General features: G+C 38.7%; 1 protein-coding gene across 21 annotated transcripts in view; it reads right to left on the reverse strand.

Moving 5' to 3' along the window:
• Positions 1 to 17,617, reverse strand: part of ORC4 (origin recognition complex subunit 4) — a 52,852-nt gene extending 35,235 nt beyond the window's left edge. For 9 of the 21 annotated variants that reach the window (XR_016047267.1, XR_016047268.1, XR_016047269.1 and 6 more), the window contains exons 1-12: positions 17,283 to 17,617; positions 17,081 to 17,171; positions 16,822 to 16,878; positions 16,357 to 16,404; positions 15,430 to 15,480; positions 15,264 to 15,307; positions 14,996 to 15,059; positions 14,687 to 14,773; positions 6,414 to 6,505; positions 6,184 to 6,268; positions 5,432 to 5,517; positions 5,214 to 5,323 (exon numbers count right to left, since the gene is read on the reverse strand). Coding sequence is in view for 12 of the 21 variants with exons in the window: in XM_020667029.2 (XP_020522688.1) it covers positions 5,214 to 5,323; positions 5,432 to 5,517; positions 6,184 to 6,268; positions 6,414 to 6,505; positions 14,687 to 14,773; positions 14,996 to 15,059; positions 15,264 to 15,307; positions 15,430 to 15,480; positions 16,357 to 16,404; positions 16,822 to 16,878; positions 17,081 to 17,171; positions 17,283 to 17,386 (919 nt within the window). In the remaining 9 variants the exon portion in view is untranslated. Of the gene's footprint in view, positions 1 to 1,097; positions 1,576 to 5,213; positions 5,324 to 5,431; positions 5,518 to 6,183; positions 6,269 to 6,413; positions 6,506 to 14,686; positions 14,774 to 14,995; positions 15,060 to 15,263; positions 15,308 to 15,429; positions 15,481 to 16,356; positions 16,405 to 16,821; positions 16,879 to 17,080; positions 17,172 to 17,282 lie in introns of those variants that run through there. The other 12 variants (XR_016047272.1, XR_016047271.1, XM_088855413.1 and 9 more) reach the window with 7 other exon arrangements.
• Between the last annotated feature and the right edge of the window lie 8,576 nt (positions 17,618 to 26,193).

A 26,193-nucleotide genomic window follows, 5' to 3' on the forward strand; every position in this document is an offset into this window, starting at 1 on the left:
TCTGAAACACTTCTCTAAAATCATTATTGATATATAATTGTATTGAATTTTTCGAACCAAGCCCTAGGTGATTGTTTGAGTCTATATATAGCTTTTCCCAACTTATAGATCTTCCCTTTCCCCACTGAAGATAAAACCCAAGTGGTAATACACATACACTTCTTCTTGCAGATCTCAATGAAGAAAGGGATTCTTCATGTCTAATTGGAGTGACCACTTCCTGCTTATTGCAATAGATAAAAGTAACTGTATTGATCTCAAGTTTGTTACAGGAGCAAAACTCTCCTTATAGTCAACCGAATATAATTATGCAAAACCCTTAGCCACCAAACGAGCTTTGTGTCTCTCAATCGAACCATCCGATTTGTGCTTCAGGGTATGCACCCACTTGCATCCTACCACATGTCCTCCTAGCCGATCAATTACATCCCAAGTTCACTGCTTCTTTAAGGCAATCATTTCCTCAATCATGGCTGCTTTTCATTGTCGATAAGCAATGCAACTACAAATTTGGAGGGAATAGGAGCAAAGGAAGTAGAGCAACAGTATGAACGAAAGGAAGGTGCAAGTGACGCATAAGAAATAAACTTACTGATTGGATGAGAAATACAAGTCCTTTTTCCTTTTCTTATGGCAATCAGTAAATTGAGTTGAGAAGATATAGGGGTAGAAGAAGAAGAAGTACCTGACAAATCGATGAGCTGGGGGTAGATCATTTACATCAAACTTTCCTTTGTTCTTTTCGGGATTATACATTCAGTTATTTCTCAATAGATTTCAGATGTTCCTTGATTGGATTACAAGTACTACCTATAATCATTGGAAAATGAATAGAACTGTCAGGTGGCATAGTGGCTATTAAATCTCTTTTAGGGAAAAAATTAGGGTATATACTCAAAGAAGGTAACATCCTTTGAGACATATTTCCTTTTAGTTTCCCGACAGCAACACTTGTATCCTTTCTGAGAGTCCAAGTATCCTAGCAACACACATCTCGTAGGTTGAGGTCCTATTTTATTCTTAGCTGGCCCCAGGGTATACACAAACCAAACACAACCAAAGGTTTTGGTAGAAGAGAAAATAGAAGAAGTCCATGGTTTAGAAGTTAAAAAAATAAGCATCATTGAGAGCATGTGTAGGCATTCTATTGATCATATAGGTAGCAGTAACAATTGCTTCATCCCAATGTCATAGGAACCGGAATTCCTAATAGTATGATTCTCACCACTTTTAACAAGTACATATTTTTCCGTTCTGCCACACCATATGATTTTTTTGGAGTAAATTTCATTGTATTGTATTTCAAGAGAATGAAAATTACAAAAGGAGTGGTGACACCTGAGGGCCACCATATACAATCCCTGTTAGGGGCAAAAAACCGAAAAGGTGTAAAGGGAAGAAGCTCTCAAAGGGGTGTAGAAGGGATGGTGGCCCTAAGTCCCCATTGGGGAGCTGGAGCTGGCCCTCCTTGGCCAACTGATCAACGTCTGAGTTGGCTTCTCTATACACATGGCACAAGATAATCGTGAAGGCACTGGTAAAGAGCAAAATTTCCTCGAAGATATCGTCGTGATGCTGCGGCCAAAATAATCAATTAGAAGCTCAAGATATAATGTTCTTGGCATCGCCCTCATAGGAACATGATGTTTTAGTTTCTATACCATGTTCAAGAAAAAAATCCTTTAATCCATTATATAGTTACCCTCATGCATTGTCAGAAGAGAAAAATTTTATTTGGGTCAAAACTGGGTCTGAACCATTTTATGAAATATTGTAACTATTGAAGGTACATCAGCGCTACTTTTCATAAGTTATATCTAAGTATAACGAAATTAAACATCAATGAATGAAATAAAATACTGATATCTAAATACAAAAATTTCTCAAGCAGGCGCTCAAACATCAGAATGAACAAGAGGAACGGCCTAAAACTTTTATTTTGAATAGAAGAAAAAGAGATTATGCAATGTTTAGACAATTGATAGGTCTCACATTGTAACTGAGGAACACTCAAAAAAACAATCTTTTATGGAAACAATAATTTTAAAGATTTTGGAGACATGTGGCCAAAGCAAGTGTGCCACAAGAGTACTTGCTCATGACTTCGAGACTTAGAGCTAAGAGTAGTAGAAGTTCATTCCATGTTGAACAGGTACAACCAATTGTCTTCACAACCACAACCAATGATCTTCCTTGTTTTTACGTCCTGAATAACACATGTGAGCGATCGAATGTGATACTGCAGTTCGTTGTTTTATTAGGCTGCTAATGAAAAGGAGATAAGAAGGAAGAGAAAGAACATGTATTACAGAGGGTAGGGGCAAGGATGATGAAAGTTTATATATTCCACTCCCACAAGCGTTGGTCATGGATCCATCAGCAATTTTAACTTCACCAGAAGCAGGAAAAAAAGACAAGAAACAAACTTTTTTACCAGTCATATGATCAATAGCCCTTAATTCAATCATCTAGGATGTAGAAGAGGTGGAATTAGAGGCATGGTTTGCAGTGGCATATGTACCTGGCTGCTCTATCGGTGTCTTAGAACTGAGTGAAGCCTTGAGGGCAGCAAACTGGTGCTATAAATCATTGATGGCCTAATCGCTTCGATCAAATATATTGGGTTGTAAGGCTAAGGTTTCCTCCCCCTCATTCAATACAATATAGGCATTTGCATTCCTTGGTTTCAGTCTCAAGTGTGATGCAAGTCCCCACGGTGCTCTCGGATGTGTCTCCTCTTACCATCATGAAAGTATCTAAGTTTCTCCTTTTCGACGAGAGAAGGGCACGATTTAGTCCTTTTGTACCTTCTTTTCCTTGCTTGAAGCTTAAAGGATGACCATTCAGAATGGATGCTTGAGTTTTGTCCTTCTATAATAGCCTTTCCACTGGCCTCCCCTTTTACATAATTGTAGACTAATTCAATAGAGGACAATTTGTCCTTTCTTAGACCTCATACTCGCTGAAGCCAAAGTCAAGATGTACGCCTACGAAGAACTCGACTACGAAGAACTCAAAGGTCCTTCATTGCTCAAGCTTCTTTTTAAATGCCATTAACGGTGGGATTAATAGGCTGATAGTGGTCTACTTATTCCCACTTATGCCTTTGTATCCGAAAGTACTCTTAAACAGTCGCTTCCCCTTGTTGCAAATTCATTATTTCACAATGAAACCGGTAAATCCTAGACATATCATCTTGTTGCGCATATGTCTTAGCTACTGCCTCTCATATATACTTTACAATCTTCAGAACAGCAGCCCTTTATTGATACTTGGTTGCATAGAAAGAAGAACATTGCCACCACTATCAAGTTCTCACTTTCCCATTCATGGAATGGATCATTTGTGGGAGGCTTTCCTGTGATATAAACCGACTTTCTCCAGCTTCCTATGAAAATTTTGGCAGATTGAAACCATTTCAAGTTGTTTATCTGATCTAGCTTAACCATAACAATCATGATCCTGGATGACCAGACTGGTTGGTTCCTAAGGACATATTATGCCCCATTGTAACATTTTTCTTCTCTCTCAAACTCGAAACCTAAGAGGTTGTTTCTTTTTCTCAAGGTACTAATTCCATTGTTTCAAAGTTTGCTAAGATCTCCTTTTTCTAGTTTCTTTGGGCAATAAAGGTACGGAATGTATTTATGTGATTTTTGTGTGTGGTAAAAACAAAAATCTATTTTGCTGGATATGGAAAGAGTTTAAGATAAAACTTACTTATTGGTAAAAGAAAAGTGAGATGGTACATGCTGGAAAGGTAGGTTGCTGGAAATATGAGCATGCCGGAAACATAATGTTTCTAGAATACGAGGTTGCTGAAAATCAAAGGAGTTTGGGATAAAAATTGGTAAAGGAAAACAAGATGATCTCGTTGGAAATACAAGGTTGCTGATATGCCATAGCTTCAAGCCCAAGAAAGAAGAAAAATCATGATTCTAGGGGCCCGGGGCCCAGAAGTAATGGATATCCCTAATGTTTATTAAGATTGAGAGAGATGAGAGAGAAAGTAATATTCAAGCACAAGATAAAAGTAAATATAGTTGTCATTTCCACTCAATACATATTGTTGGTTAATGTGTCATATATATATATATAAGAAAAAAGTTTATATAGAGCCGAGACTCTAAACAATCAAATTAGAGCCCACCTCAAAAATTTCACTAGAAGAGGTTGTTTTGACATCCAAATATCCTCAAATTGATCATCTCGACATTAAGATGCATGGACATGAGAAAAAAAATGGAGATCTACAATATTTTTTGATCTTTAAATTTTATAATTAAAGATGAAAATATATTTTAAGGCTATCACAAAGATTTCCAATATTGAAACCACATTTCTCGACACTATTTGAATGTGGGCTTTACTTTGATTGTTTAGAGCCTCAGCTCATACAAACCGTACCCATATATATATATATATATGGAAAACGTTTATATAAGGTTGCAACCTTAAAATGTAGAATTACATATGCACCTCAAAAATGAATCGGAAAAGGTTGTTTTAATGTTGAAAAAACCTCTAATTGGTCATCTTGACCTCGAGATGTATGACTATGAAAAAAAAAGATTTTGAGTGCCAAAAATAGTGCATCTTGCAATATATTATCTAGACCGTCCATTTTTCAACATTTTCATGTGTTTATAGATCTACTTGATTTTAACCATTTTTGTAGTTTAAAATTTTATAATTAGATATGAAAATAGATTTTGAGATAATCCTAACAATTTTTTCACCAAAATTACATGTTATAATACAATTTGGAGGTGCACCTGAATTGGATTGTTTAAGGTTGCAATCTTATAGAAACCACAGCCTATATATATATATATATATATATATATTTGGAAGTTACAATACAGGTAGGTCAACATGCATAAGAGTTACAATCATTATGTATGACTGTTACAGCGAAAAAACCACCCAAATATGCTATAAGTGTTACAGCAAGAAAATTATTGATATGATAACTGTTACAACAGGCAAATCACCGAAATATAATAGAATATTATACACAGTATCACCACATATAGGTTTCCACAATGAGCGTGAGGCCCATAATAACCATTGCATGTTTCTTTAATGGACATGGGGCCTCATAACAGTCACTACAAGTATCAATTCACCAGCACTCTATACAAATTCCTTACATAATGAGATTTGAGAACTTTGAGATATTGCACAGTGAAGCATGACGAAGCAAGACTTACCTTGAAGACTTTCAAGCTTGAGTTGTCTTTGGACTGATAACATCGCAGACTTGAAGCTCCCAAGGGAGAGAAATCCAGATCCAGAATCCATATTGCACACTGCACAGAATCTAAGACCAGAAACAGAGATTAGTTATTATTAGAGTCATGCCAAAACATCCATGTCTACTCCATAAAAGTTTAAAAAGATATTCCATCTCTAGAAATGTTGGACATACAGAAAGTTTAGCAGATGGCTGACACTGTTATCAACGCCAACTACAGAATTCAGAATGTCAATGAATCCCTCACCATTGAATATAACCTGTAAATGTCAAGGCCTGTACAGAAAAACCTATGCAGCATCCACTGATTTCAGATTTTATATCCGTTCCGAACATCGCAATTTCTGTATCGAATTGAACAAAATTCGTGGCAGTTTTTAAGTATTTAGTAGAAGCCTGGTTTGGATCGCGGATAAGTTGCTTCTAATCAGTACTTGGAGCAGGGACAAGAGTTACAGCATAACAACTCTGCCTGCTTATAAAATGCTGCTTAGATGGTCTGGTGTGCCCACCTATATCCCACACCCAAACTGCCCCTTAGATATCTTTCGAGTTTTGGGTAACTTTCACAAGTAGCAAGAAAACACAAGCCTAAAGTAAGCAATTGTGAGCCAATCATTTACTTTATACAGACAGCTGGAGACAAAACAGATTTGGAGCAAGAATTGAAGACCCATCAGTTAAAAATAACATTTGCTTTTCTTCATCGTGTGAAACACTTGGGAAGGAAGAAGCAAACTTCTTTCATCACAAGTCTCAAGCATGCACTTAATGCCTAGAAAAAGGCACGCTTGGTAGCATAACCACGAACAAGGTAAAATGTCAAATCCTTTACATGATATTTTTAAGCATCTTAAAAGAGCAACATTCCAATGACAGAACGAGAAAGTAGGATAAAGTAAGCTTTGCATGGAACAGGAGGATACGCTGAGCTTTGCGTTGAACTTAACTGCAAAGTCACTATGACGAAAACTCGAATCAGTTGGCAAAAACAATATTTGCCTCAGTAATCTGCACCAGTCCATTAGTCATAATCATCAAGACTGAATAAATTAGGATGGAATTTTTTTCTAATAATTGAACAAGTGCTGGATGAATAACCCTTCTTTGAAGGCTATAAGCTTCAGGCAATTCACAGAGGCTATATAAGTTATACCTTTGCAGATCTTCCATTGAGGGAGGCAAGAACAACAGCTTCCTGTGAGAGAAACGAGATCTCACCCTCTTTTCTAAGAGTTGATCTGCATCCTACAAAGGAAAATTGGATGTTACAGTCTGCATCTCTAAACTATAAAAGGAAAAGGCAAGGGTCGTTTGAGCTGCCCGATTTGCATCCAAGAAAGTTAGCCTCATGACATAAAAATGTCATGAACCATACATGGTTTGATACCCATACAGCCATACAATAATTTATAATGTTGAAATATCAATTCCTTTTATGAACCAATTTCTAAAACTTCACACCTATACACAATAAAGTTTAAGGCCACAGAAAAAACCAATTTACACTCCATCACATGCCTATGTTTTCTACAATTGCAGCTGAAATCACATTGAAATGCAAAATAAGATCTCTCTAATTTATAATTGAACAGGGTCGCTGACAATCTCATCTAGATTTCAAAAGCATGAAAAACCATGGAATACAAATTTTCTTCTTTTTGATCGGTGACATGGAATACAACATCAACCTAACCATACAGTGAGCAAATGCCTCCATGCTTGACTGCAGTAGCCAGTAGCAGAAGCCTCGATTCTAATGGTACCTCAATTGCATGAGAAAAACATTCATCTCCATAAAAAGCATTAAATGTTAATCATATGACCTAAGACAAAATAACCCAAAGAAAATAAAATCAAGTAGAGCAATTGATTGGTCTCATCGCCATGCTTCCACACCCTTCAACTCAGCAGTCACCCCAAGCTCTTAAGAGTGGAATGCCCATTTAGAGTTCAGGAAACCCTTTAAGCTGTGAGTTAACTTGAGGCACATTCCCCATGAGTGCTAAGAAATGAAGTTCAGGAGGGACATACTCCATATCCAAAGCTGTACACCATAAGGGAAAGATCTCCACCATTCAGTGAATGATTTTGCACCACCATCCTATTGATCTACAACTTACCAGATGTCAACCTGTTACTAGGTCCTATTTTGTACTTAATAATTCATTCATTAAATAAAATTAAAATTCTCTTATAAATTTTTAAAAATGCAAAAGAATGTTAAAAACAAATGCAAAATAGAAATTAGCGGCGATAAGGCAACGGGGAAGAGGATTTTGTCCTCTTGGGTCAACCAATTCTCCATTCCCATCTCTAAAGAGCAAAAGGTAAGAAATCTCAGGCAAGTAAGTGAATGACTTTCTCTATCAGAATCAGTTATTTCCTTCAAGGAAAATCGGCCTCAGAAGTGCTGAGCCAGTCTCTTGATGGTAAAGAAAAAGCAGTCTGAGATCAGTTAAGAGGGCAAACACTTCAAAAATAGACAACTCGCTAATCCCGACTGGTCCCGAGAGAACACAATATACATAAGTTTCGCCATGCATGCCCCAAGCTCCAAACCCCTTGGATTCCATACGGAACTAGAAATCAGAAATGAGCGCAAGGATCTCAAAATAAGGACACTACAGTGTGGGTGACTTGGTTGTCTTATCAATTATGGGGGAATTGAGAGTTATGGACTCATGATTGAGGGTACCAGTTCTGACCGTGCAAAATCCAGGAACTATACACTGACTTCCGTGAATTTTTCCACCAAGCAAATAATTTTATTTCTAGGTAATATTTGACTGTAGCTCATCAAATTGAGTCTAGTTTCACACAAATAATTTCATGGAAAAAACACTTTTTTTGAAAAATATGGTATTTTTATTAAAGGGTATGCAAGTGCTATTTTCTACAATAAAAATTGTTTATGTGACATGAAAGTAATGATTTTATTTTCATTCTTAACAAAATGTTTTAAGGCCAACACTAAGTTTTTAAGCTGGCATTTTGAGTATAGTTTCTAACAAAAATTATGTGAGAGAGAAAAATCCATGAAAAAAAAAATTATTTGAGAGGGGTCATCCTGAATTTTTGCAGTTTGATGTGTTTTATTGATATGTGAATATCTATATTTGTCACACCTACTTAACAGAGCGATATGAGGCCTGCAAAAAGATATTTGTTGCCATTTTTGTCTTTCAAATAAAAAGAATTAGAAAGGGAAACACCATGTGGTAGAAAGAAAAGATAATTTTACTACATAGTGTTCATCCTGGAATTCTATATTATGACATATTTTGTGATGTAAATGTTACTTATTTATTTTCTTGAAGAAAAATGTTATTTGTGATTCACACCATGATGTTGAGTTTTGGTTTTGAGTCTTTTTTTCAACATAAATGATTTCAAGAAGAAAATATTTGTGGATTGAGAGAAATAACTATTTTATTGAGGGGTGCGCAACCTGATTTTCTGCTGTGAAAACTGAATAGTGATGTGAATGTCATTAATTCTTAGACTCACTAAATGGTGTGATTTGGGGATGGCATTGCATTTCATGTTGTCGTTTTGAGCCTATTTTCACACTCAAAAGGTTCCAGAGATAAACTCTTTGTGATTTGAGAGATATCATAATTTTATCATGGTATGCTCACCTTCTATTCTGCAAGCACATCTTTGTACTCCTTATAATGGAAGCCTTCTCAAGCTCATTCAAAGTTTTATAGTGCATCATGAGTATGGTTTATAACAGTAAAACTTCGGAGAGAGGAAATACAATTTGAGGAGATATGACACTTTAGGTGATGGGTGCTCAATCTAGGAACTACAGAAAATATAAGGAACACAATACATGTAAAAACATCTTGGTTTCTCTTTGCAATAAAGGGATATGTAAAGAGACTTGGTGGCATCATAGAAACTCTAAAGATCAGTGGGAGAATCAAAATTGTAATCTTTAGAATGATGGTATGAAGAAGAGTATTTCGTCATGGTATGAGAAAGGGAGAATCCAAGGACCAAGGAGATGAACACTCCATTGACATGTAAAAACAACGACCAAGTGATTCTCCATCAGTTGTATGATCTTCCAAGTCTATAAAAGTTCGTCAGCAAGAAAAGCCAGGATATAGAAAAACCCCGGTACCACGCTACATGATTCAGAGGTATGAAATCTATCTCACATCACATGCTTAGGTTATATAGGGAAACAGGGTTCAATTTTTTTATTTATACTTTGTTGATTATATCTTGGTTGTTGTTTGTGCATATTTATGGAGAGTAAGGACATTAGTTTGTAGGCGTTAACAAGTTTGAAAAAGCCAGTTTTTTAATACCATGTGTTTTTGTGCCTCCTTGTGCCTGTGTGAACTACTTAAGTAAAACACATGAAGATGTGCTTTGATCGAGGTATAAAGACCTAAATATCAAACACAAGAGCTGGGTATGACTCATCCAAATATGTAGCACGAAGGGAGTGTTCCGATGGAACCTGGTCTTGGTGACTCCCGAAAATGTCCAGTGATATAGTGTGTTGCATGTGAAGAGGATCTTATGTTAAGGTCTCCAAACGTTGGCTAAGAAAATATGTGTATTCTGAATATTTGTCATTTTATTTATATAACCACCTTTTAGTCATGTTTTGTTTTGGATAAAATCATAAATGGATTTTAAGATTTGTTTTGTGGCTATAACATTACTTGGAAAGTAATTAAAGGTGAGTGCGGTAAAATGATTTTTAAAAGACTAAGCATGTTCTTTAGAAATTGGACTAGACCATTTATGTTGCAAAAACCTAGGTCTATGGATATGGTTTTGAGAAAACTCCATAGTCCTACAAGGTCCACTAAGTCTTTATGAAAAATCAATCTAAACCCCCATACTATATATATATATATATATATATATGTTACTTGTGAAAATATACCAAGTCAAGAGTTCTTTATAAAAAGGAAAAGGATTGAGTCTTAAAAGTATTTTATGTACATGGGAGAAAGTGTCATTTATATATATATATATATATGCTACTTGTGAAAATATACCAAGTCAAGAGTTCTTTATAAAAAGGAAAAGGATTGAGTCTTAAAAGTATTTTATGTACATGGGAGAAAGTGTCATTTATCTATCCACTAGTTTTTAATACCCATATCTCTTGACTTCATGTTTGATAGTACCGATTATGTGACCAGTTTTTGAGTTCTTTAGAGCCTCGATTACCTAAGACCATAAACCATAGGGAATGTCATAGCATGGCCATCTTGTTAGGCCTCCTTGACACATGTTGTGTGGATAAGATAACTTGATTTGTATGGACTTACAACCAAGAGACTAGTATAGTAGAACCTTTGTAGTTCAGAAAAGGGTTTTGAAATATTGCAAAAACAACATGCATTCAGTTGTTTTTGGCATGGGACTTGTTGTACTACCTCATGACATTGGCATGAGCATGCTAAGAAAGTACATTATATATGTTATGTTTCAGTGGGAGCTGCTACAATCCCACAATTGTTTTAGCTGCTTGGATATTCAGATATTCAGGTATTCTACTATGAAATATCAAGATAAATGCAACATTCCAGTGGGAGTACCTGCTTGTGTTTGACGGGCTAGCTAAAACAACAAACTATAATGTTGTCCACCATGGAACCTAGATAGTGTCATTGGTTGTCTGGTTACAAAAGGGAGCAACATGATTAGAGAACTCCCTTGAGCTGCTAAGATACAACCCCATGTGATGAGGGTACGTGATAATCTTCAGCGACAACAAGTCCGTAGGGCGAGAGGCGGTGGGAGGGTAAGGGGAAGGTGAGGTTAGAGAGGAGGGCAGATCGGGTTGGAGAACTGGGCCAGGCGAGAGAGAAGACGGAACGGGTTGAAAGGCTGGGCCAGAAGAGGTTGTAGAGAAAGACGGGCCGGGTTGATCTACAAGGGCAGGAACGAGAGGGTGGGGGGGGAGGGGGTAGAGTCCTCCCAAACTTCCTTTTTGGGTCGGAGGATCAGGGTGGGGAGGAGGTAGAGTCCTCCCTAACTTCTTTTCCGGGTCGGTGCGTCAGGGTGGGGGTGGCCTCAGCATGTGATACCAACAAAGCATCTTTGACACTAATCGGGTCGCAAGTCGAGTCCTCGACGGGCACCTGAATCGAGAGAGGCTCATGTTGAGGCAACCTCTGCTTGGACGTGCGTGGACGCCAGCACGACTGCTGCGTCTGTTGACTCGAGAAGTTCGCCTTCAACTGGGCTGAGTCGGGTGATCGCCGGCGGGGCCTCAAAGGGTGCCGCTTTTTCCTGGTCACCATTGTCCAGGACTGAGCAGTGATTTCTGGGTAAGGAACTGGGTCATCCTGTTGAAGGAAACTAGGAGAGGGGGGCGAAGCTGGAGACCAAGAAGTAGAGATTGGAAAGTAGAGTTCTTCTATTTCTAGCCAAACTATAAGTGGAATCATAGAAGGGTCGAGGACTTCCAGAAGAAGTTGGATAGAGCCCAAGGGAAGAGACTCCAAGGAAATCCAGTAAATAGAAATCAAAGATCCGTAGGCTTCCGCCACTCTCCGAAAGGTTTCAGGTGACCACGCATGAAGTGGGATGTGGCTTAGGGTAAGCCAAATATGTTGTTTCTTGAAGGAGCCTTCTTTAGGTGACCATGCCCAAAGCGAGCACGAGGCTCTTTTGAAAGAAGGGCTTTCGGATTCCTTTAAGGCCAGTTGTTCTTGAGAAGGTTAGGGAAAGGAGAAGAGAAAGTCTCCACTTGAAAGACATCTGCAAGTTACGTTCGGCTCCTTTCAGAGGCTTCTGGCCCAACTTTATATCCCTCTTTTATCATCCTGTCTAGGTTTAAAACTTCCAACTAAAGAAGCTTGAAGTTTTGAGCAGTGTATCGCGGTCTCCTCAGGAGGACAGGAGATACTGAACGGTAGGTAGGGAGATGGGACCGAGGAACAAGAGGAACTGATGGAAGGCACAGAGGTTGAAGGGGTAGCAGAGGAGGTTGGGGTAGCAGAGGAGGTTGGGGGAGCAGAGGTAGAGGGTTTGAAAGAAGCTGCAACTTGTGCAAAAGAGGCTTTATGGTTGCAGCACGGATGCGAATGAGGCTTAGAGGGGAGATGAAGGAGATGGGTCTTGGGATACAAGTCGTAGATCTTCTTCCAGGAGAAGGGGGGGACGGTGGCGAGATGCCATTGGATTTAATAAAGATTGAGAAATTCTGTTTTGTTTATTCATTCTAGAAACTCCAAGAAAGTCAACAAAGGGAGCACGAGCATGTTTTCATTAGCTATGGGGAGAGTTGTGTTTAAAGGCACTCGATAGACCTAGTCCATTGTTATGAGAGGGTGCCAAAGATATCGATCCGAATAATATGGGAGCCCCGATAATTGTACTAAATATATGGAGTCCATAATCGAGCTTGTAAATAATGTAAAAACTTAAAATCTTTTCTCGACTAAAACTTCTAAAATGGACCTAAGGGGATTGGTGTGCAACTCCCGAAAGGTAGGAATCTTGATTCCAAATCGATGGAACAAAGATTCTAACAATATAGAACTCACAATTCCAAATCAATGAACAAAGATTCCAATTTTACGAGATCACAATTATGGATGGCATCAATCAGTGTGGATCAATGTGCAATTCCAAAAAGGTAGGAAACTTGATTCCAAGATAATGGGATATCGATTCCAACAAAACAGTAAATATGATTTCCTATTTTATTGGATTGTGGTTCCGATATGGTGGAAAATCAAATTACAGATGATTTGCATTGTATGGACGACAATTCTGACAATAGGAATCATATGATACCCATGATTCTGCTATTTCGATTTCTGAAACAATTCAGAATCACAAGCATTTCCAGCAACTATAGTTTGGATACGTGAAGCAGCACGGTTTACGAATAGGTTTGTCTCACCAAAGTAGAGTGCTATCATGCCATTTGATTACGTGGATAAGTGCAAAAACACATATCATCTACTTTGACTATAGATGAAGGCTCGAACCTCCAAATCTGACCTCAATTCCCAAATTTAGACCAATCACTCACTTCTTTGATTTTTCTTCAGCCAAAACCTTGGGATAAGGGCCTTCAAATGAGCTTCTTGTTTAGTGCCTGCATCACTAGATATGGATAAATGGCTCATAATGGATATATAAACTACCTTAGAAATTAGATCATTGCCTTAGAAATAAGAACATTAGAGACAAAATTGAATTTGGGAACAAAGCTTGTCACTCACCAACAAAGGTAGCAACAAAGTATAGGGGTAAGATGTGTAGAGATTAATTAATAATTATGTACTTAACAAAAGGAAGTTATTATACGCAGCCCATGATGCATGGGAACTTGTATACACTTAATGTTGTAGCGATGTCATAATATATTACCACCCATATCACCTATAATTGGGAGTAGAAGATTATGGCCTGGACAATTCAGGATAGTAATGTTTTCAGTCATCAATGGTAAACCTATCATGCAAAACTGTTCCCCATAAATGTCCTTGCAGAAGGCCTCTCCCAGTGTAGCTACTACAATCATATGAGTGCCTCATGAAACCCTACCAAGACCCATAGCTTGCAAACTTAAGAAACCAGTTGCAAGAACCCTAAATTAAGACAAGGTGTGGATCTAGGGAATAGGCTTCAAATGACTTGTAGCGAATTAACGAACCATACCACAAAGGCTCCTATTTTTTCTCTTACTAATCCATTAGAACCATATTAGCACATAATTCAGGATTTTGGGGTGCAATTAATGGATATCAGACTTGTGCATCAAATAAAGCAAAGCTTTGACATATTAGGGCTTGAAACCTCTAGAGATCCCTCATATTTCAAATGGATTTGCTGAGGATATGTATTTTCTTTTCCTCATGGCTACAATGATGCCATCTCGAGCAGAAGATTGCATCATAAAAAATAAAATGACTAAATACTTTTCTGTAACCATTTGTGCACCAAAGGACTGAAACCACCTCACATGACGCACATTTGTAACATAGGGGAAGGCATAAATAGCCAAGGTATACATATAGATGAAAGTTATGTAGTACAAATACAATTCACTACTTATCAAAACTTTATGTGCCAATGAAGTGAAGTGTAAACAGGAATAAAACATAAAAAACACATGAGATGGTGCATGCATTTCCCAAATCTTCTGAATAGACAGAAAGAAGTTTAACAAATATATTGTTCATGCCTACCATCAGCTTCCAATTTTCAGTTTGCAATCTGATGGATATACAGCAATGTAATATAGGCAATGAGTTTCTTATGGTATGTATCTTTAATGTTTTATGGATGTAAATTAAAAGTAAAGATCAGGAACCTTTTGGCAAGTACAAATGTCAGCAACGTAAAACCAAAATATCAGTATCTTCACAATGCCATACAAAGAAGACGAAAAAATAGGTACGACATGATAAGGTGTAAGCTGCAAATGCATACCAAGCGGCAACTCACACCAACAACCACAGCTTGTGATTGCACAGATTGCATTGCATCCAGTAGGCTATAAAGTAAGCGCTGCTTCCCCTAAATAGAATAAGAAGAGACAATAATCATTGTGACTCCTGTGTTAAGCTCAGACAGAAAATAATGAAGGATGGTATAATTAAAAGAAATTTGATGTAATTTACTAGAGATGAAACCAATATTTGTTGTTAAAATATATTCACTAATTAATAAAGATCTCTACCCTTATGCGAAAACAACAGCCAAAATAACCATTGCAAGTAGAAATATAGTGAAGCATACCGGAGTAAATAGATCAAATTCATCAAGCACAAATATGATTGCTTTGTGAGCCAATGCGCACTCCCTGGTAGTAAAAAACAACTCAAATAAGAAGCAATGCAAACAAAAACAGTATCGACTTCCACAATCTTGTAATGTTGTAGTCAGTTATACTACGAATAAGAGCAATCATGGACAAAAATGGTAGTAGAACTGCAAAAATAGACTTAGTGAAAGGCAAAAAAAATGTACAAGATGAGTAGTATATATATAAGTATAGAACACCCACCGTAACATACTAAGCATAAATTGTGAATTGTCATCACATGAAGCCTGTTACATAAAACAACAGCGACAATCCGAAGCATATCCAAGAACAATCTTAAAACTAAACTAGAAACTTAAATAGCTTAAAAATTTATGCGAAGACAGGAAACTTTGCATGTGAATGCTACCATTTTTGAGAAAATCAATTGATGATCAGTGCATAATTGCCTCACAATTTCCTGGAAAAAGAACCCCAATCCATCAAATCGAAATTTTAGAATACCAGATAGAGTTCCTTTGGAGAAATAATGAAAATATAAGGCAACAAATACTTATAAGCAGAGCAAGACATATTCTGAAGAATATTCCATGTAAATTTTGACCCTTATAGAAACTGATAGATGCATGCAACCCTTTCTCATGTTATTCTGCACAAAATCAAAAGGCCAAAACTTTAGAGTATGATACAACTGTTCAATTGCTTTAGTCGTTTTGTGCTTTATTTAGCTCATTATAGACTAATTTGTGTTTTATTTAGCTCATTATAGGCTAGAAATTAGCTTAGATCATTCTCCACGACCATACTAATATACAAATATAAGCTAAGGGTTTCCATGGTATGGAATCATAATTCATCAAGGTTGTGTTTATTTGTCTCGATTTATGTTAATACTAAGATTTTTCATGTGGCAATTAAGGTGAGGTAGAAAACCCCCATAAATTGCCCATCAAACACAACCTTGATACTTGGGGGGAGTCGTAAAATAAGGTAAAAACAATATCTTTGTCTATTTATTAAACAAATGACCTAATTCCTCGGGTATCCCATTTGCATCATCTTTGCAGATCCCAAGCGAGTATAACAAGGTAAGAGCTTAGGACTCTAAAGTGAGTCAATTTTCAGCTTGAAACAACAGAAAGACAGTTGCTAATGATTCAATAAAGCTCCAAAAAAGAATATCAGGTAAAGGTCATGGAAACCAAATTCTGCATCGAATTCTAGACTACCAACAATAACAAGAAGCCATACACATATTGATGTGCATAAACTATTTAGTGCATGAAGAAAGGAGACAAAATATTCAATTGGGAAAGAGAAGTTCAGACAGCCTGACCTTAAGCGCACAACGGTCATCACTGTGCAGTAGTCCATTCAATCTAACCTGGAAATCATCATTCATCGAGCATCAAAACTAGCAATAATCAGAATTAAGTGAAACATGTTTGAGTCCAATTTTCCCCAAAAAAAAAAATCCAACAGGTCACCATGTGCTATATGGTAACCATTCTACATTCACCAAAACATAGACAAAAAATGAGAGCATTTTAAATGAAAGTCATGGCTTCAGCACATGTAAAAGATACGAATAGAAGTGGATCTAACAAAATACAGGAGCAGATTTTCATCAATTGGGTTTTCACCAACAGAAGCACATCAAATAGCCATATATGTGAAAAAAGACACTAGATGTACACATATGCTACACATCATAAGGATAGGTACTTCATCAGTAATAGGCAGCCATGGATCGTCAAAAAAGTCCTGAAAAAGAAGAGTGAGCATAACATCAAACACTTACAACAGATAATCTATCGGGATGATCAGTCTGCAACTTTCTGAGAACAAGCTCCAACACCTACTTTCACCAAAAACACTACATCATTCCCACAACAGATCAAAAAGACCAGAACCATTAAAGACTCATTCATCTATTCTCTGATAATCTCTCATTTGAAATCAACAATCGAAACAATCAAAGGCCAAATGCGCTAAGAGAACCACCATTTTCCAGAAACAAACAAAATACAGAAGCAGTATTAAAGAATAAAAATTCCTACCGTGGTCTTGCCACATCCTCTGGGGCCAAGAAGCAGGACAGAGTTGTTACATGACTCAAAGATGGAGTTGGAAAGGATGAACTTGAGCTTACTGAACATGAATTTGAGCAAAATGTTAGCTACATATTTTAGAGAGAGAGGGAGAGCGCCGATTGCTGGTAGGATATGTATTTTAGAGAGAGTGAGAGGAAGATGAGGAAACCTGTAATTGCTATCTGGCGATGGTGAAGGGGAGAGAGAGAAACGGGGGTCGGAGAGCCTGCATCGAAGGAGAGCTTGAGCATCCGCTGCCGCACCTGTTGACATGGCTCTGTTCCTTGTTATTCTTCACAAGCGAAGACGTGCATTTGATTGAGAAAAAGAACCCTTTGTTGGCCTCTTTGTTGTGTTCTTTGTGTCAGTAGATCTTGCATCAAAAGTAGATGGTCTTGCAACCATTCTCATTGGTGTATATTATCTATTGGGGAAAGTTTATATGGAGCAAGGTTCTAATCAATCAAATTTGAGCCTAACTAAAAAAAAATTTTGAGCCTAACTAAAAAATTTCAGTACAAGAGGTTGTTTTGATGCCCAAATATCCTCTAAGTCCTCTTGACATCATGCATGGACATTAGAAAAAAATGGATTTGAAGTTTTGAAAATATTGTATTTTATAATATATTTTTGGATCGTCAATTTTTAAAATTTTCAAGTTTTCATAGATTTGTCGATCTATGCTATTTTTTAAGCTTTAAATTTTATAAATAAAGATGAAAATATATTTTAAGGCTATCACAAAGATTTCTAGTATTGAAACCACATTTCTCAACATTATTTGAAAGTAGGCTCTAATTTGATTGTTTAGAAGCCTAGGCTCTATACAAACCGCACCCTTATCTATTATGATACTATTTTCAAATAGTCTCTAAACAATCAAATTATAGCCTACCTTCAAATAGCATTGAAAAATGTGGTTTCAATATTGAAAATCTTTGTGATAGCCTTAAAATATATTTTCATATTTATTTATAAAGTTTAAAGCTTCAAAAATAGTGTAAATCGACATATCTATGAAAACCTGAAATTCTTGAAAATTGAGGGTACAAAAATGCATTACAAAATACACTATTTCCAAAACTTGCAATACATTTTTTTCTCATGTCCATGCATCTTGATGTCAAAATGATCAATTTGAAGATATTTGGGCATCAAAATAACCTCTTCTAGTGAAATTTTTGAGTTAGGCTCAAATTTAATTGTTTAGAACCTCGGCTCTATATAAACTTTTCTTTTCATTTTTTAATACAAGGAGGTCTCAATCGTTTTTAGTTATTGAATGTAAAATCCAACAAATGAAAATATGTCACAACATTCAAAAAATTTTATTTTGGTTTGGGATTCTCTACAAAGAGACCATTTATCTCTTTTGTACATAGTGTTTACGATCATTCTCACTCATTAGATGTCAAATTGGATGGCTTGGGGCAACTCACGTAGTCTGAGAAAATTTTTTTGGAACTTCATGTTTATTAAATGTTACTCTTACAACCACCATTTTGAAATTTAAGGGACAATAATGATTGTGACCTCCATGCACAAAAGATAAATGATCTCTTTGCAGACAAATCCCTTTTGGACTTTGGGTCCAAACAATGACACATCCTCAGCTAACTGATCTCAAATATAGCAGTTATCAAGGATTGTGACCTCCTTATATCAAAAATAAATGGTTACATTTTATACATTTCTATTTATTGGGTTTGTATACTATGAGATTATTTATTTATGGTACACAGAGGTCACAATGGTTTTTAGCTATTGGATGTGAAATCCAATAGGTGAAAATGTGTTACAACAATTTTTTTTGGACTTTGTGTCCAAACAATGGCACATGCTCAACCACTCAATTTCAAATCTAATGGCCAACAATGATTGTGACCTCTTGATGTCAAAAGTAAATGGTCTCATTGTATATATTTCCATTTATTAGGTTTGTATACTATGAGGCTATTTATTTTTGGTACAAGGAGGTCACGATCGTTTTTAGCCATTGAATGTGAAATACAATAGATAAAAATGACACATCCTCAACCACCCGATTTCAAATCTAACGGTTAATGCTAATTTGTGACCTCCGAGGTGAATAAGAAGAGAGCCAATAATAATCTGGTCCTGTGGGTGCCCAAGACACCGTCGGACCACGAGGAACACTGTAGCAATAAGCCTAATATTGGGCAACCTCTGAAAAAGTATCAGAATGGCCTCAAATTATATGACAAGTAGTTTTGGATACCCTAAGGACACTCATAAAGTTTTATTATGTTCTATCAAGTTTTGAGCCGATCAGGACAAAACTCAGTTTTCAAATCCAATACCTCTCATGATGAAAATAGACATTGTAACTACAACCATGTTTTATGGGTCTCAAAAGAATATCAGACACTGCTATTAGATCCAGAACGTCGAAAAACCCTTAGGTGCCAAATTTTGGCTCAATCGGACCCTCCGAGACCATTCTAAGCCTAACTTACCAAAAAAGGTAGGTTTTATGTTATTGCAATGCAGTTTCGGTGAACCAGTTTTCATTTATAGAAAATGTGTTTTCTCAATTTGAGATGAATTTTAAATGCTCGTAACTCTCTCATTTTAGGTGCAATTAACCTCAAATTCGAAGCACGAGTTAGATCTCGATGATACGCTCGTTTTGACATATGACACGCATCATGGCGTTGCTCGAAAAGAGAGAATTATTAGAGAGAATAAGGGCTTGAAATATAAAAATTCATATTTTAAAAAGAGGAACATTTCATTCTTTAGGAGGATATAGCTCAAGATCCCGATGTCAAATAGTCGCAAGTATGGGTCTGTTGTGACCATGCGTTGACGAGCTTCAGTTTGATACAATTTTTTTTTACAATCGGAGGCCAGATGACACAAAATTTGCGGTAGAAGAAGACATACTTTTTCAGTAACCGAAATTCCATTTTTCGACGACCTTCCAAATTTGGAACGCGCTCAAACGGAGACCAAAATGAACGAAATTTATCACATATCCTCTTCGGTTTGTGATCAAAATAAAATCTCGAAATATCATGGATCGTGCCGATTCGGTGGTCGAAGAATTACAAAGTTTATGGACTTGGCCAGATTTTGGATTATTCCTTAAAACTCAGTTTCAAAAAGATCAATGGGTATCAAAAGGTGCATAACAAATCCAAGCATCAATTCTATGACATTTGATCACTCGAATTACTACCGTAAATGTTCCAAAAAGCTCTCGAGGTCTAGTAATGGCAAGAGGCCCCTCATGGAGAGATGGTTTTATCATTTGTTAAAAAGTGCGTTGGGGTATTTTGGTCATTAATTTCAAAAATGGGATTATTATTTTAATTCATTAAATGTGTATTTTTTGACAATCTAGTAGTTTTTGGGCAATCCACCCTTGTTTTGGGGTTGCTCTATATAAGGAACTTAAGTCATTTGTACTGATATCTTGGAGACTCTTGAGAATTTTGGAAATTGATGAGAAGAGCTTGAAAATTCTAAGATCTTAGGCTTGTTCTTTAGCTTTGCTTCAAAAATCAGTGCTCAAGGAGAGAGGAGAGAGAAACCATTTCTAAAGAGAGAAAATAAACCTACGAACCCTTCACTCCCTAGAACCCCAATATTCCAACTCCCTTAAGATTCCCAACTTCCAATCCTATTCCCTACACCTTACACCCTACCTTAGCTTTCCTACACTCTACCTTACTCCATACAGCATAATATCCCATACACCTTAGCTTTCCTAAACCCTACCCTACTTTATACACCATAGCCCCTATACACCCTAAACCTTCCATACATACCATTCTAGTCTATGTACCCTAGTTACCATCCACCATAGCTTACCTTAACCCACTTAAGCCGTACACCTAAACCTTAAACCTTAATCTTGACCAAGACCTCTATCTCTCAAGTGCATGCAAAGGGACCAATGAAGACGTACCTAGGCTCAAGCCCATTTTAGATCCACTCTCTTTCCTCTTCCTTCTATCTCTTCTCTCTCTTTTATCTCTTTCTCTCTCTTCTCTCTACTCTCCCTTCTCTGTACTCTCTCTCTTCTCTCTTCTCTCTCTTCCTCTCTCTTTCTCTCTCTTCCAGTCTGACCCAGTGAGGGTTTGAGTCCCCTCTCTATCTCTCTCTCTCTTTGTTCACTCCCTCTCTCTCTCATGTTTAAAAATTGCACAAACCCGCACATAGGGCGGGCCTGGCTCACCTTTCTCTCCTTTCCTCCCTCTCTCACCTTCTCTCTCGCCCAAAAGCATGGACCCACACCTAAGGCGGGCCTGGCTCACCTCTCTCATTTCCTTTCTTTATCACCCTCTCTATCGTCTAGATGCTCGGATCCGCACCATAGGTGTCCAGCTCTCACTTCCCCCCTCTCTTCCACTGTCTATCATTCTTCTCTCTCGCATGAAGCTCGGACCCACACCATAGGTAGTTCCCGCTCTCTTTCTCCTCTCTCTTTTATTTTCTCTCACTCTCCTACCTTACCCAAACCTCGGCCTCACCTAAGGTGTGTCCAACCCTCTTTCTTTATATCCTACCCTGCCCCACTTCAATTCACCACACAAAACATCTGGACCTGCACCATAGATGGGTCCATCTCCTTTTAGCCCCCTTTAACTCGTCTTTCTCTTGCTCTAATACTTACTCTCTCTTTAACTCATATCTTCATCTCTCATTTACTCATGTAATTTTAATTTTGTAATTACTTCTTCATAATCTCTCTTTTACTCATCTCTTCTCTCAACCTTGAGTAATCGAGTCAGGGTCTTCTTGAGATAGCGCCTTAGGGTTCTAACTCTTAGATTGCTACTCTAACAACAGTTCATATAGTGTTATTGAGTCGTAAGAGATGTTGATTTTCTTGCGATCCATCACTCGGGCTGAGTCATCTTGAGCTAGCTTTTCTTAGAGTTCTAACCCTTACACTACTCTATCCACCGAGTCAAACAGTGTTCAAGTTGTGAGGGACTTCTATCTCTTTCGCTCTCTTTCATTTTTTCTTCTCTCCCTCGATCACTTTTTAAGGGGCTCTTTTGGTTAGTGACATAGTTACAAGCCAAGTCTCGTGACTCCACTTTTTAAATCCTTCGAGTACTAAGGCTTTGAGCCTGGTGCTTTCTTTTCTCTTCGGTAATATCTCTTAGGAGAGTTTATGTCGGGAGGCTGCCCCGGGTCATTCCCCCACTTCTTTTATTTCATTTTCTTCTTCTTCTTCTTATCGTTAAACCAATCTCTCATCAACTTAGTCTTATTCTTCTCTTTATTTTCTTTCTTACCTATTTCTCTTATAGAACCACTAAACCATAAGAGCATCAATGAGGAGTTCTATCATAAATGAGTTTTATTAGCAGTTTTTTTGTGAGAGTATAGGTGATGTGTTGATTTCAGAGGGGGCCGAATTCAAACCGCATTGTTGGACAGTCAAAGGGCTTTCGTTATTGATCTAAGAGGGCAGTAGCCCGGGCATATCCTATGAACTCAATCATGGAAAAGTAAGTGTCTGAGTCTACCTCTTCATTGCTTTTAAAAATCCTCTCACCATTGGAAATACCTATCCACACATGACACGCAAAGCACACATGCGTGCGTGAGTCAAGTGGTTGTCCGAGAGGGGGTTCATCGAGCCCGGGTCCCTGAGGGAGTCTGAGCGAAGTAAATCCAGGCTCGACCAACTAACGACTCCACTAGGGATACGCCACCCTATAGTTGGTTCATTCTGCTCTCAAACCAACATCTCATCTCACTTTCACTTAAAAACTGTTATGGAGTCCAATTACTCCTCTCTCATCCAAATTGGGGATTTTCATCATCCCCACATTTTTTAATGATGTCGGTGGGGTCTTGGTTTCCTTCCGGTCAGGAGGCAGACTCTCTCAAACAACTACAGAGGTACGATGAGTGGCACGCGTGGGCCCTCCTACTTGCAGATAAGTGCCAGCGGTGAGAGAGATTTTGCATCTGGAGCGTGGACGCTCTTTACGCCACTTGGGGGGTTTGGGGACATGCTCGGGCTGATAGCCCTCTTAGAGCAATTACGAAGTCCTCCAGCTACTTGTCAGCACGGTTTGGATGGGGGCCATGTTCAAGCTCGCAACCTCTCTCTTCTCTCTACGTTATTGGAATGGGATCCGCATGTCTCTCCTCCTTGGTTGCTCTCCTGAGGGGACTGGCTGGCTGCTAAAGGGGGCATGAGAAAACCTGAGGGTTGAGACCCATGGGTTTACTCACATCCGCGGGCTTGTGGGCGGACACGGGCTGCCGTGCGGATGAGGTCACGCATGGAGGTGAGAGTGAGAGGGAGAGAGAAGGGGTGGCATAGCTTTGGAGAGAGGGAAGATGACCTGTGGGACAGGGGTGCCCGCAGAACTGCACACTCAGGGGTATCCTCTCTCTCTCTCTCTCAAAGTTTTCTCTCTCCCTTGGGGATTGGGAACTCACAAAGGTAAACGAACTAATGAGGCAAGCGCAATCTAGCCTTGATTCTTCCCAACCTTTGGGGGTATTAGAGCATAAAAAAGGGGCTTTTCTAGAGGTGGTTTTTTTCCTCGATACAAATGGGTTAAGCTTGCTTATATAGAGGATTCACCAAACGTGGGTGAATGCTCAAAAGCCAAGCTTAATTACAATTTAAGCAATTAGCAATAAATCTTGAAATTATGTGCAAATAACCAAAATGTCCCTGAGATATTTTGCATGAATGACGAAATAGTCTCTGCATGCAGGTTGCTCCGCCATGGCGAGACCTTGGAAGCTTATTCTGCAACTTGTGGCAATGGTTCAATTGTTTCAGCAACATCTCTTCAACGTCCTATCGATTGTGAGCATTTTAATGCCCTTGAATCATGTTGTGATGGCCTTTTCCATCGAGGTGAAAGTTCGGCCAGATTTGTGAACTTCGTTTGCCAATGCACCTTCGAGTCTTGGCTCTGCTTGCAAGTCAAAGAGGAGGTTGTCACAGTCGTTTTGCATCAAGTTTGGGCTGATTTTGTCTTGGTTCGGCATTGCCTAATTTGGGAGGTTACCGGAAAAAGGGATTCCAGCAACCGACAGGATTTACTTCTCTGGTTACCTAGGGACTTGCATTCATTAGACCTTGGATTGAATGCAGGAGTTGTATCAGTGTGTAGCTCCTCACGAAGTGGTTGCATTGAACTCGTCCTCGTGGTGATCTAAGGTTTGGATGTCGAGCTATGCTTCACGGAATCTGAGGCTTTTTTTCCTTGAACCCTGGTTCTCCCTCTGGTTCTGTGGACACCTTCTTCCTCGGAGCACTGCAATTCTCGGTCACACCACAGTGTGTGCCATAGGTCAAAATGACGGGGCGGACGTGATATAGAATCTATCAACTTTGGAGCTCTTTCCAGTTTCAGAGGAAGGCATTGTGGGTTGGTGAAGTTGCTATTGGAAAGTGTTGTTGCAGTCCCCATTTCCCGAGACTGGTTTGGTAAAGCCGCACAGCACTAGTGTGAACCCACCAATTGCGAGGCCACATAGGTGTAGACCCCTTCAGGGAGGTCCGATTGAGCCCAAATTTGGTCTTCAATGGTTTTTTGACATTCTGAGTGCAATGGCAGTGGCCTGGTACAGCTTTGCAGCCACTAGCATAGGGCTACAATTGAAGGGTTCTTCTTTGGTGCGATGACATCACACGTAGGTTAGGTGGCCCAAGGCTTTATTTTTCTGTACAACATTAGTCTACGGGTGTCTGGTGTACCTGCAAGACCAAGCTGTCATCAGCTCTCCCCATATTCGCATGGGCGATGAAGTACGTCAAAAATGACATACAACAACTTGCCTCGATGGATGTTGCGCTTTGAGAGAGGCAAGAAGTGCAACATTCAGAAAACTTTAACGTCGTAGCTCCTTTGGCAAATCCTTGTTAAGACGTGTTTATTGTCTCTCAAATATATATTTTTTCTTGATCACCGGCATTGGCGCAGTCCTTGAGGGGTAGACCTTGTTGAGCTATTCCCTTGACGGAGGGGCGACCAAAGTGGTTTCTAGTGGTCCGGTGTCTTGTTAGGGGCGTTCTCTTAGTTTCATTAGAATCCGTTTTATGGGAGATCGCGCTGATGGTCTGCCTTCAGTGGGCTTACGACTTTTGTATCAACGAGAACTGCTAATGCCCTAGCTGGTGGGGGCCTCTTTTTTTTGGGGGGCTTTATCCCATCCTGGCTAGGGAAGTCCTAGTGTTTCAGTTGGCGGAGGCCTTTTTGGTGGGCTTTATCCATATCCAAATAGAAACACCAGGTTGTGGTGAGCAAGCAAGGTACCTCTTCGGTCCACATCCTACTAGTTTAGTTGGGGATCTCTTGAATTACCCGGACGTGATAGAGAGGGAGCTTCTAAGGTGGTCTCATTTCAATAGGCGTCACCCTGGATACTGTCATTTGTTTTGAGAATGAGAGAAGGGCAGGTAGGGTACCTCTTCGGTCCACATCCTACTGGTCCAATTGGGGATCTCTCGAATTACCCGGATGTGATAGCGAGGTGGCCTTTGAGGCGGTCTCATTTTCGGAGACTTCACCCTGGATGCTGGAATTTAGTATGGAGGAGAGGAAGTTGGCATTTTTGTGGCACTGGGGTCGGATAATATTTTGTGTCAATGGAGTCCGAAATTGACGTTGGCTCTGAGGCCAGAAAGATTTTTTTTATGGAACTGGGGCATGAGGTTTTTTTTCTTACTGGCACTGGGGCCGAAGATTGAAGTTTAGCTCTGGGGCCAGAAAGATTTTTTTTGAGGCACTAGGGCCTGAGGGTTTTTTTTAATGGAATTAGGGGCGAAGATTTGTTTGGATAGCACTGGGGCCGGAAATTTAAGTTGATTCAAGTGCCCTTACGGGTTTTCACTTGCATCAAGTGGAAATGGCGTCAACAGAGTGGTTTTCACCAAATACTTTTACTGGGGCATTTTTACTCGTGACTTTGAGGTCATGTCCACCCTTTTGGTTTTCGCTTTTACTTGTAGCGCCCTTGCGGGTTTTCTCCATGCCCGGATTTTTCTCAGGATAATTTACTCATGGCTTCGTGGCCATGCATGTCTGTCATTTTTACTCATGGTGTCCTTGCGGGTTTTCACCAAG

Source organism: Amborella trichopoda, chromosome 13 (genome assembly GCF_054954075.1).
Source record: "Amborella trichopoda isolate Santa Cruz 75 chromosome 13, AtrichopodaSantaCruz75HAP2 v2.0, whole genome shotgun sequence".
Taxonomy (NCBI): Eukaryota; Viridiplantae; Streptophyta; class Magnoliopsida; order Amborellales; family Amborellaceae; genus Amborella; species Amborella trichopoda.